Here is a 12,471-nt window from a genome sequence, read left to right on the forward strand (position 1 = left end):
GATCTCCATTAACCTTAAGTAAAACTTGTAGCCATAATTACTTACTATGAAACACACAGACCAAAAACAAAACAAAACAAAACAAAACAAAACAAAAAACCAACATCAAACCCAAAAAAAACGATGCAAAAGGTATGTTATGGCTAAACATTTAGCAGGAAAATCTACTAATGTAGCATTTTTCAGAACTAAAAGTATTTGTAGACACCAATATAGTTAAAGATTAACTGGAAACAAAAATCTAAGATGCCACCAAAGGGACAAACTTAGGAACATGTTTGAAGAGAAAAGTTAGCTGGTAAAGTCACTGTACATACTCAACTTCCATCACCAAAAGGAACAATTGCCAATCATGAGACTCAATTAGGTTTTTTTCCCCCCACCAATAATTAAGATATCTCAAATTTCCATTCGTTTTAAAAATACTGTCTCATTTCTTTCTACAAAAGAATAAAGCAAATGAACTCTCACCAGAAAGACTGCTTGAATGTTAAAGGTGCTTCTTCTAGCTGTGTGTATGTGATAAACAATTTTTGTCTTGTAAACTCATTGTTGGAAACTGCTGTTTAAATGTTAAGTTACCTCTAGAAAACCACTGGCCGCCCTGTCCTGTACTTGAGTGATAAGATAATGAAAATGCTTTATTTTGTTTACAGACAATGCTAATGAGGAAGAGCTGGAAAAGATCAAGTAAGGTAATGGCTTAGCATGTGATCTTTCAGCTTTTCTTGTTGAGAAGAACTATCAGCTGCATTCCAAATCTCTCTCACACCTCTTCACACTGTACTCCAGGATTTCATCCACTCTTGTTATTTTTTTCCCATCAACTTTAAGCAAATCATGGAATGCTTCTTAAGTAGCTAGAAATCACACTGATCACTCACATCCACATCACCCTCTTGCTAATGCCTGGTCCCTTCTCAGCATCATTCGCAGCATCCAGTTTCTGTTCTGTGTGCCACAGGGTCTAGAAAATGTCTTTGCTCCAGATCAGGAATAAAAGGGTTGGGTAGAGACCACTCCAGAGAGAAGGAAAATTCATGTAACTCTCTGTCTTTGTTCATGAAAATTGAGTCCGAGATTTTCTAAACTCAAAATCCCTCTAGTGCTACATCTTTGGAGTCTATAATGAGAAGAGTTTTCCATCATGGCGTCTTCTCACTTCAAGAAATAGATGGCTCTTGGGAGTGAGAGGAGTTTATGGTTCCTGTAACTAAAAAGACCTGACTCTTCTTATAACTTGTAAAATATATAAGATATAAACTAAGCTTCTCATTTGTTCAGTGGTAGTATCGTTCTTGGACGCAAATAAATATCAAGATGAAACGGACTTTTATATGCATACTCCTCGAGATAAAGGGATGCTATTTGTAAAGATCTTCTTTCTTCAAATTTCTATTTAAAAAGTCAGTATTCATTTTTAGTAGTAATTTTTTTAGACCCTGGAACATGACAATTTTTTTCCATTCTGATTGAATCATGCTATTACTTAAATTTTGTTTTAATTTTGTCATTTTTATTACTGTGAATTAAGAAAGTACATCAAATTGTTTTTGTATTTATGATATTGTCATAATTTGCTTTAACAAGTATTTCTTACCGTACAGTTTCTTCTCAATTCTTTAAGTATTAATGACTGAAAGATAATTCTCACAAAAAGGTCAGGGTCACATTAAAAATCACCATTATATTTTAATAAAGTGAAAGGCATTTATTAAAGAAAGTTGCTCAAAAAAAAAATAAAGTTGCTGAGTACTTCTGACTTAGTATTCACTGTGTTTTATATTGACCAAAATAAAGTTTCAAAGGTTCTTAAAGAAATGTTTGTACTCTTCATGTTTGTATTACACATTTTTCTTTGTAATTTTACTTCAAAATTAGTGTTATGTGAAAAGTATATATGTATTTAAAGTCATGTAATTTGGCTTTCCTCATTCTGTGTCTATACTATGACATACCTGTGTAAAAATGATATAATTCATTAATATATATCAATATTTTCTCTTCCAGATGTAGTTAAGACATAAGGCTAGAGCAGAATATTATACAGTATTAGTACTGATCAGTAAGAATGATCCATTTTTTTAAGATTGTATTTATTTATTCATGAAAGACAGAGAGAGAGAGAGAGAGAGAGGGAGAGACACAGGTAGAGGGAGAAACAGGCTCCATGCAGGGAGCCCGACGTAAGAGTCAATCCTGGGATTCCAGGATCACACCCTGGGCCAAAGGTGGCTCTAAACTGCTGAGCCACCCAGGCTGCCCACGAGAATGATCCATTTTATTGTAGTATGAAAGAAAGACTAAATATATAGATTCTTCCTTAAATAACTTATTTAATTCATATTTAAATGTAATTTTAATGCTAAATTAAGTAAATATAAATCCACTTCTTTTGGTTGACAGAAAAAATTAAAATGAATAATAAACATCTATTCAATACTATTTTTACATCTAAAATTCTTGAAGTTTTAATTTATTATTGATCCATTTGTACATTCAGACTGGTACATTTTTCTGGCTCGCCGTTGAAGATATAGAATTCTTCGAGTCTAGCTCTGCGCTTACTGGGGTACTTGGCAGATTATTTTTAGTTCGTGTGGTAAAATGTCTTTTGGGTTTTTAGCCTAAAGGATTTTCAGTTTTATAAAATTTAGTGGGGTTATTGAATGCCGAGTAAAGGAAAATCAGTTCACTCATTTGGTTTTTTTCTATGGGAACATACTGAACACCTGATAATTCATTCAAATCCTCACTGTCCCCTAAAAACTTTGCTGTGTTCATCTGTATTAACGTTACAAGGTGAGAGTGTTAAATTCAAAATCAAGGGAAAGTGTGTGACTTCCATGACCACATAGTCCGCCGTCCTTCACACACACTGAAATTGCTTCCCCAGTTCCCTCCTCCAGGGTTTGAAGGAGGAAGGATGATGTTCACGCAAATTGTGCTTCAGAAGAAACTAAGGGATGAGTGACTATACTATGTAATATTCCCTCTTCCATTTTTGGAAAAAGGTTATAATTTATTTTTTTTAAAGGGTTATAATTTATTTGCATTATATTTACATATAGGCATTTTATATTTGATACAACTGTCCTCAAAAGTCAAAGGGGAATTTTTCATATAAACAGGTCATTTTCATCTTTGGAATCTTGATTTAGGAGAATGAGGTCTCCTGCTTTTCTGTAGCGGGGCTTTGATATGCAGCCTGTCTGTGGTACCAATGGTGATTACAAAATTTGAGAATTATGAACTTTGTGGCGAAGAGTTAACTATAGCCAGATAACATTGCTAGATTATTTGCTGTAGTACAGAGTTTTTCTTCTTGTTGTTTTCTTTTGTTTATGACGGCGACTTAACCATGGAGAGAGAAAACTAATTTGACATAGGTATTCTTAAAATACGCACATCTCCCCTGTATACAAGGGAGTCAGCTCATGGGATTTCTCATTATTTAAATATCTGCTCATCATTTTCATCATCTTGCCAATAATTGACTCTTTCAATGGAAATTACACGATTTGTGGCACTCTTATAATGTGGGGTTGTATATACTACTGAAAACGAGTTGAGTAGCCAACTTGAGGGCAGGGAATCATTTTTGCTGTTCAGACTGACTTACGTATTATTTAGAGTAATTGTGTTACCATCCAACAACAAGTAGGAAAAGAAATGCACCTAAACTTGCATCTGAGAAGCAAGAATGTATAAAATGCATGTTATATATGAACGGTATGTTAACCAGTAAATAATTATGAATTCCATCATATTTCCTCTTCTGGGGATAGCATCCTTTAAAATTCTCATTCTGGTTTTCCACAAGCATACTTTCCATCCTGCATATTTGTAATCCTGCCCCACACTCAGCTGTTAAAGAAAAATGTTATTTTAAGAAGAAAGGGATCAATGTCTACCTAAACTTAGGCAACTGAATAATTATCCTGGTCAAAGAGTTATACTTACATGACAAAATGCATTTTGGCAGAGAAATGGTAATGCTTTGAATTATTGCAATATTTTATTCTTTAGAAGAAGCTTATCATTGATAATTTATTCTAAGGTTAAATTATTCAACAAGAAAGTTTCATGAGCTCAGAAGAGAAGATGTATATGTGTTTTGTGAATAAATTTTGTGGGGTCAGACAAAAAATAGAAAAAATAATGAAACAATTACCTCTATCAGACAGCCAGTAAGCAGAAATGATTTTACACTACATTGTGTGTGTATGTGTTTTAAGGTAGAGGATTAGTTTATTGGTGAGTGTGGTAATAAACTTATGTGCTTTCAATAAATCACTTTAATTACATGAGATGTAACCATTGTGATGGTATAAAGATATACACACTGCAATTCATATTCTCAACAATAACAGTTTAGAGATGTTTTAAGAAGAGTTCATCCTTTGAATAATATAATATGGACTATGTGATCATGTCTCATTAGCATATCTTCTGTTACTTGATGGCTTATTTTTTTAGTAATATATCTTTTTTATAAAGATTTTATTATAATCACTTAGCATATTTTTAATGAACTATAAAACACTTTATTCACTGGTGAATGAAGCAATTTTTAATAAGACTTTTGGCAAGGATATTGTTAATTTAAACTAGAGAACACTTTCAACTCTAAGTCTGCAGGGCGTAGTTAAACCTGACACCTTGGATGACACATTAAAAATGCATCAGTGAAAACCTCTAAGTGCTTTAATTTAAGAAACGCTAGAGAAACAGATTAACGCATTTTTAAGTATCTCACAGTCAGTCTGACATAGGAAAAAAAAGTCATTATTTAACAATTATCAGGTTCTTTCTCCAAAGACCTCATACCCTGATAATAAATAGCTGTTTTTTTTAAAACCTGCAAAACATGCAAACTTTTTTGGTCATTGACTCTCCCAACTGTGAGTCACCTCAATGGCTTTTCTTTGATGGCTCATTTCAAATTATTATGTATATATCTTTGAAAAAAATAGATGTTTACATATTTTCAAAGGAAATATATAATTCTTTTAAAAATCCTTACCACTGTTTATACTCCCAAATCTGTGTTATTTGGGAATGCTCCCAAGTCAACCTCATAATTAAGGCTTCTGAGATTCCACAATGCAGCAATGAACAAAAGGCAAATAACATGAGCGTTTCTACCATAATAGACTCTATTTTTACCTCACTCAACTAAACTCCTAAAATTTGTAGTAAGTTTATTTAAGATAGAGATATCATAATGCCAGTACATATTTGATTATGCCACAAAATACAGGGAGCCATAGTTAAGTTTTATGTTGAGATGATTTTTTTTCTTGCTATTTTGACAATATTTTCCCATAGGTATGAAATATACATTTTTATACATCGTAACTCATAACTACAGGGATTTGCTGTAGCACCAGCTTTACATTTATGTGACCACTTTTGTTGAATTTTTAAAATGTGGGTCCTTGAGTGTGCAAATCTGGATGAGTTGGCACAAAGTGAAAGAACAAAGTGTGATCTCAAGCAGAGCATGACATGTGCGTGCTAGCTCTAAGATGTTGAATTGTGGGTCATTGATTGGCCTTCACGTTGCTGATATATATTACCCAGTGAGCTGACAATTTCCCAAGATCCTTTCTGGACTGATCAAAGGGGGGGAACTAATAGAACTAATAGAACTCCAGGATAATGAAGCAAAGGATTGGTTGGCAAAATTATATGGCCTTCTATTTCAAAGACGGGCATTTGTTTATATAACATACATCAGATATATCTAACATATATATCTATGTATAAATATGCTATATATATGTGTGTGTTCAGTTGAATGGGACCGGGAGGAGGTTTATTGGTTTTCCAGTCACCTAAATATCCACAGTGAAAATAAATGATAATTTTGTGAAGATTCTGTTTTCAAAGCCCTAGTTGACAAGAGTATACACGTGTATGTGCCTGTGTTTAAACATATACACAAACACACAAATAAAAGACTTAACATTTCTAAGAAAATGAAAGACAAAGCAAAGCCAGCCTTCGGTTATAGGGCATGTCCTCTGGGGAGCTGAGATTGTCTAGCTCTTGCAGAAATATTTAAATGGACAGGTGAAGTTGCAAGAGGGAATCATATTTGTGTTTGAGTATAAATGATATGAACACCAGTTTGAGTAACCAAGAAAACAGGAAAGTAGCATTTCAGTGTACATTCTGCTTACTTCATGTCCCTGTTTTCAGCTACATAACAATCCATAGGCATTTTCAACTTGATGGGAGCATCTAAGAGCCATAGCTTAAAGGATAAGCAGTGATAGCGGTCAGACCAGGAAAGCCTATGAAAATTATTTACTTATGGATTTATTTATTTTTAACCTCGTAAATGCCTGAAGAGTTATTGATAAAAGGAAATTGTTCAACCTATTAAAATATGCTGTGCATTATGAGTGCTACCTGGCTTGACCTTCACATTTATATCTCAGGCTTCAAATCGGTGGTGAGTGTTGGACTATTTAAGAATTGCTGGATTATAGTAATGTGCAAAATGTTTAAAGCCTGCACACATTATGGCTAATAAAAAATATCACTATTAATTGATGTTTAGTAGCTAATCCTTGTTCATCTGATGACAAAGTCCTTAAAGGATTTTATGATTTATTGAAATAGGAGGCTAAAAAATTTCATTGTATTCATTTTGTTAGGAAAGAAATGAACTGTCCTTTAGTTTTCTTACACTGGGAAAAAAAGTATATCTTTTTTATTTTTAGATTTACAATCTTGTTACTTTTTAGATTCATAGTAGGATTTTTGATCTTTGAGGATCGATGTTCTTTGTGTATGTAGGTGTTTTAGAGGAAAAACTAGGTTTAAATAAGATATGTCGGTGGATCTTGCTACTTTAATAAATTTAGAGCCTCAGCAGAAATAGTCAGCAATTCATTATTCAGGACAACTTCAGTAATTTTCCTTTGTTAATTTGATGTCTTAGTTTTTTATGTTCTGCTTCTTTTTGATCTTACTTTATCATCTTAGCATTTTTTAAACGGTACTTTTCCTCACTTACCAACCTTGTGTCTCGATGGAGACTGAAGTATCATGAAATATCTACAATCATGATTGAAGACTGGTCTTCTCTGAAATTCATGAATAGTTCATTTGGTTTTTCTTGCCCTCATAATAAAATCACTTTTTTTTTAGAACTCTTTATCACAATGCCAGGTGCCTTATTATTGCTGTTGTTATTAGTAGGAACTCTCATGAAAGGGAAGCCTTGGCTCATCTGCTGTGGATTATGTATTCAGCAAGGCAATAAATGGCATAAGGGTCCACAGGAAAATTAAGTTGTTCCATTTGAAATAAAGGCCTAAATTTACATGAGAATGTAGGTTGTAAAATGAAATATAAATTTTAGTTGATGAGTAATGACAGAAGTAATTAAACATGGCTTGAAAAGCACAGCCCGGGGACTTCAGTGGATCCAAATGTGGCTAATATTTTTGTTTCTCAAATTTTAACAGAGAAACCTAAGTTCTACGTCTTGATCATTAAAATTCCCCACACACACAAAAAATTCATCAGTCTCATCTTGCTCTTTGCACACTAGTCACATAATTAGGTCATTAACCTCTGTATTCACCTGAGGAAGAATGGGAAGTATGGAGCTGGTACAGTTTCAATATTAGTCACTTTAGACCACCTAAACTTTAAATGAATTGACAAGACTTTTAAATATTTAATGGTCATATTATTTGTTATAATTGTAATGAGTCCAAAGCCAATATTTTCACATCCATTTAAGTTGCCTTAATACATTTTACATTAAGATAAAACTTCCTGTTAGTTCCATAATTTGTGTTATTGGCTCTGGGGAAATATTTTGTGTAAAGAGACTTTAAGACTTCAGTTTCTTTAATATGATATTTTAAAATTTCTCCACGTGTTTGAGACATGTGCTTGATCAAGGTAAGGAGAGAATTGGCAATCCTAGAGAAAAACACACATCTTTTGTAAAAGCTAGAAGAAGATTTTTTCAAATTAAACAATGTACAGCATCAAAAAAGACTGCAGTCATTCCATCTTAGGTTCATGCCCCAGTGTCCAAATGTAAATGTGCTTTTTTTTTTTAAGAGGCTTGGGTTTTTTTTGAGATACTGATGTGACAGTGAGTTAAGTGTGACAGATGAGAACCCGAGCTGTAAAGGTAAATGAATTATAACTCTGTAGTGCCAGTAAAATGATGTCTTAAACTCCAGGCTTTTCCCCAGTCACCACTAACATTAAGCATGCTACCTGACCAAACTCTATGTAGGTAGCTTGGGAAAATGAAAATAATTTTGTTGAGAAATAGATTTCCTGTAAAAACAAAACAAAACAGGTAGATGATATAGATGATCCCTGATGTAATTCTGTTGCTAAATTTATTTTTTTTCTGTTGCTAAATTTAAATTATCCAACTTGCTGCACACCCTAAATATTTTAGTTGACTATTATTTTCTGATATGATTTTTGGCATCATGTTTGGAAGGAATGTCTACACCTAACCAAATGAAACTCCAAGTGACTAACAATCAATGAATTATTTATTGAGTACCTACTGTGCAATGGGCATCATGTGAGGTGCTGGACCACTATCTTAGCTGCTAACACAAAATCATGGAATATTCAAATAAGTTACAAAACTTCATCCTCTTCATCACGGTGTCAACAATCAATACTGCTCCAAAAATGTCCTCAGTTTCCCATAATTTTACCATAACTGACACCCAGAGACAGGATGCAAAACATTCAAGTGTGAAGGATGCATGTAATGCAAATGTTCTCTTTAAAAGTGAGCAGCTATGGTTTTGATTTCCTAAAGTCGAATTGGTTTCACTTTATGAAAGTCTGAGGATTAAGTAATAAAATATCCAACATGAATTTGTGACTTTGTTTTCGGCCCAATAGCCACCCTGCTATTATTCATTTCTTGTCAAAATTATTTTTGCGGAGCTCAAGTTAACGAAGTAATTTATATCATCTACATTCTGTATTATATCTTAAAACTAGGAAGTTTTTAATTAGGGATTAAACCAAATTTTACTAAGTGTGTGTTTATAAATAAGATTGCCAATGTCATTCTTTAAAAATGTTCTGAAGGCTATGGCGTTGTTTTGTTAAAAGGAACAGATATCTGACTTCCTTCAGAATCTTCAAGTATGTTTGAACAGTCCTACTTTCTAAAATAGTTAGACTCTGAGATGTAATAATCAATAATTCAAGAATGAAGAGGTAAGTAGATTCTTTTAAAATAACAGAATATTTTCTAAACTTACTACCATTGATAATTGGATATGAATAAGACAAAATCTTTAATTTACTCAGGGAAGAAAACTAACAGTTTACAAACACTGAAAGTGTCATTAGGATATCCAACTTTGGGGTTTTGTTCATTTTTATTTTGTTGGGCTAAATATTCTCAAAAACACTTCAAAATGTAGCTAAATATTTGTTTGTTTTTAGGATCTCTCAGAAAATGAAGTGGTTGGATCTTATTTCTCTGTGAAGTCTTTCTTTTGGAGGGTAATGTCTAAATCCTTTATATTAATATTTTGATTTTGGTTTTGGATAGTAATTTTGAAAATTAAATATGAAATAGGAAATTCACTTTTTAAATAGGCTCTCAGAAAAATGTATTCAATTGACTTCTTTATTATTTTTTTATTTCAAGCCATTTGAGGGACTCTTTCTTCATTTGTAAAACCTAAGAGCTTCATATACTTCATATATATTGAAGTCATTTCCTTGTGGGATCAAGTTTATCACAAATTCTCACCAGCTAGAGGCTCCCAGCCCTTCCAGGAAGATGATGGTGCTATCTAAAGGGTCCATTCAGTTTCTTTTTTTCCCTTCTTGTAAAATCTGCTCCATCTGTTTGAGAAAAATTTACTTCCATTACAGTGATCTTATACTATGTACATACTAGATAATCAGTGTTCTTTCTTTGAAAAAAAAACTTATGAATTAGAAAACAGCAACTCTGCTCTTGATTTAAATAAAGAAAAAAGTGAAAATTCTACAGAGAATTTGTTTTAAATGCCATTGCAATTTAATGTTATTTACTCTTTCATGACTTCCCCATAATGAGCTCTGTCATCCTTTTTGCTCTGCTCTAATTCTGCATTATGCACAGCACGATTTATTACAAATGCACTTAGTAGTTTGCCAATGCACAAGTAGTTCCCTTCTTTCTTTGAAAATTCACACTTGGTACATGATTACCTAGCAATAGATATTGCAGTGAAAGTGCTACACCCGTGGGGCCTTGCCATTTGCTTTCCTTGGCTCTGAAACTGCTCATGACTGAAAACTACCTTTCCCCTTTAGAATTTTAAGACGTGTTGAATGTAGTGTCTTTTAAGCAGACTGGTCGGCACTAGATTAAGTCGTGCATTGAGCCAGTATAAACCACATCTCTTCATCTTTTGCTTCCTTCACACAGACTTTTTTTTTTTTTTTTGCAGCCTTTTATTGGTGAGAGCTTATTTTAATTATTAGAACATCTTCATTTCCTTTCAGTCTACTGATGGCTGCCTTCACTGATGTTAGTCTGTCTTTGCTAAAATAATAATTTATTTGATATGTTCATACATTATTTGTGAGAACACAGAGTGACTGCTTTTGAATTGTCACATTACCTTAAGTGGAATTTGTTTTTTGGCAAAAATTTAGACTCTGTTTTCTTAAGATCCACAAATATGGTGAATTCATATACTATACCTCTTTGCCAAGAGAGCAGAATTCAGGAGTGTTCTGTATTGAATTTGTTCTATATGCAGCCAATGTACAAACTGATCATTAGGAATGAAGCCTTGCTACCAAGATCAATTACATAAGTAATAATTTTTAAGGGTTTCCCTCCCAATGATTTTTCCAACATCTTTCCACTTTGCTACTTCCAAATTAGTATCCCATGTACCAGTACTTTCCATTTGGTTGTGTTCATCCTTAAATATTCTTTTTTTAACCCTTAAATATTCTTTATTAACCCCTCTCAATGTCTTGAACTGTCTCATTTTAGAATAAGAAATACACCAAGTTAAAATATAACCTTTTTGTATTTGAGGTACAGTGGTCTTTTCTTCTGAGCATATGTTGAGTAACTAACAAAGTGAGTAAAAAAGAGAACCTATAGAGGCCATTTATTTTATCACTGAGGAAACTAAGGCCCAGAGAAGTAACACCATTGACTTGATGTGTCTGAAAATGGGATGAACGATCAGGACCAGTATTTTTCTTTCTATGAATATCGTGGATATAATCGTTTAAAGCAACTGAGCTGCTTTTTGGGTCAGTGATGAATACAGATGTGATGTAAAAGTAAAGCCCTTCCCTTAGTTTATCTTCATTGAGCCCCATTCAGATTCTTCTTGCATTCTGTAACCCTTCTGCCCCACAGCTCCTTAACCCACTGACAGATTAAGGGCTGTGATGTTTGAGGTCCCATCTTACAGAATCAGAAAATCAGTGATCCAGTCTACTTTGCATGAATATGATCTTTCATATTCACATTCAAAGGTCACTCCAATAACCAACCTTATTGTTCTTTCCCCGGGTAATATTTATACTGTGATTAACTTTTAGGTGAGATATAGATGAAGGGAGGTTTTCCGGAGACATTTTCAGATATGCAGAAAACCTAAATGGTTCAGATAAAATCTTACATGAGGAGCATATGCGTGCTTTGTGAGTTTTTATCAGCTTATTTATAAGAATCAATAAATGTGTCTTGGAGACACTAAGTAAAACTGAATCCTGGTGAGATCTTGCTTAAATGTCAGGGCTACTTGGTAGGTCTTAATTTTCTTGAGAGCAAAATAATAAAAAGAAAAGACTGAAGAATACAGACATATTCTATTTTTCCAAAGGCATAACATTTAAAATTCATCAAAACATGATATCTTAGGACACAAAACATGAAGCACTGGGTATGGCAATTACCATGTTTCTCATGAAAGCAACAAACATTATGTGAAGTCACTTGGATTGCTCTAAGTCAGAATTTCATAGACGATTTTTAACTTCCATTAAAGAATGATAACTTAGTAGAATTGCTTCAAGTTCTTGGTACGTTTAAGTTTTTCTCAGTTAACTCCATTGACCAGACATTTAGATCTTGATGACTCAGAGTTAACTGAACAAACCCTGTTATGAGAAACACTATAGTAAATTTAAGAGAAATGTTAAAATTGTGTAAATGGAGAAGGCTAGGCTATACCAAGATACCTCATATAGAAAAATGGAGAAATGGATCATCATATGGAATAGGACAAAAAGAGTGCACAGAATACAAAACAATTAGGACTTATGTCAGAGCACCATCTCATGGTAGGGTTAAATCAGAGTTTTAGGAAGGTTGAATGAAGAAAGACCCTGCAGACCAGGGAGAAGTATTCATTCTATCAAACAAGCATATTATCCTGTGCTGAAGTGATTACATTCTGAACAACTCAACCGTATATGACATAC

General features: G+C 33.3%; 1 protein-coding gene across 9 annotated transcripts in view; it reads left to right on the top strand.

Moving 5' to 3' along the window:
- Nucleotides 1-12,471, top strand: part of MCTP1 (multiple C2 and transmembrane domain containing 1) — a 349,470-nt gene that overhangs the window by 125,855 nt on the left and 211,144 nt on the right. For 4 of the 9 annotated variants that reach the window (XM_041753629.1, XM_041753630.1, XM_041753633.1 and 1 more), the window contains 2 exons: nucleotides 657-695; nucleotides 9,466-9,525. The exons of 1 other annotated variant lie outside the window; for it this stretch is intronic. In XM_041753629.1, coding sequence (XP_041609563.1) covers nucleotides 657-695; nucleotides 9,466-9,525 — 99 coding nt within the window. The remainder of the gene's footprint in view (nucleotides 1-656; nucleotides 696-9,465; nucleotides 9,526-12,471) is intronic. 4 more of the 9 variants (XM_041753634.1, XM_041753637.1, XM_041753631.1 and 1 more) reach the window with 2 other exon arrangements.

The sequence above is a fragment of the Vulpes lagopus genome, chromosome 4 (genome assembly GCF_018345385.1).
Source record: "Vulpes lagopus strain Blue_001 chromosome 4, ASM1834538v1, whole genome shotgun sequence".
Taxonomy (NCBI): Eukaryota; Metazoa; Chordata; class Mammalia; order Carnivora; family Canidae; genus Vulpes; species Vulpes lagopus.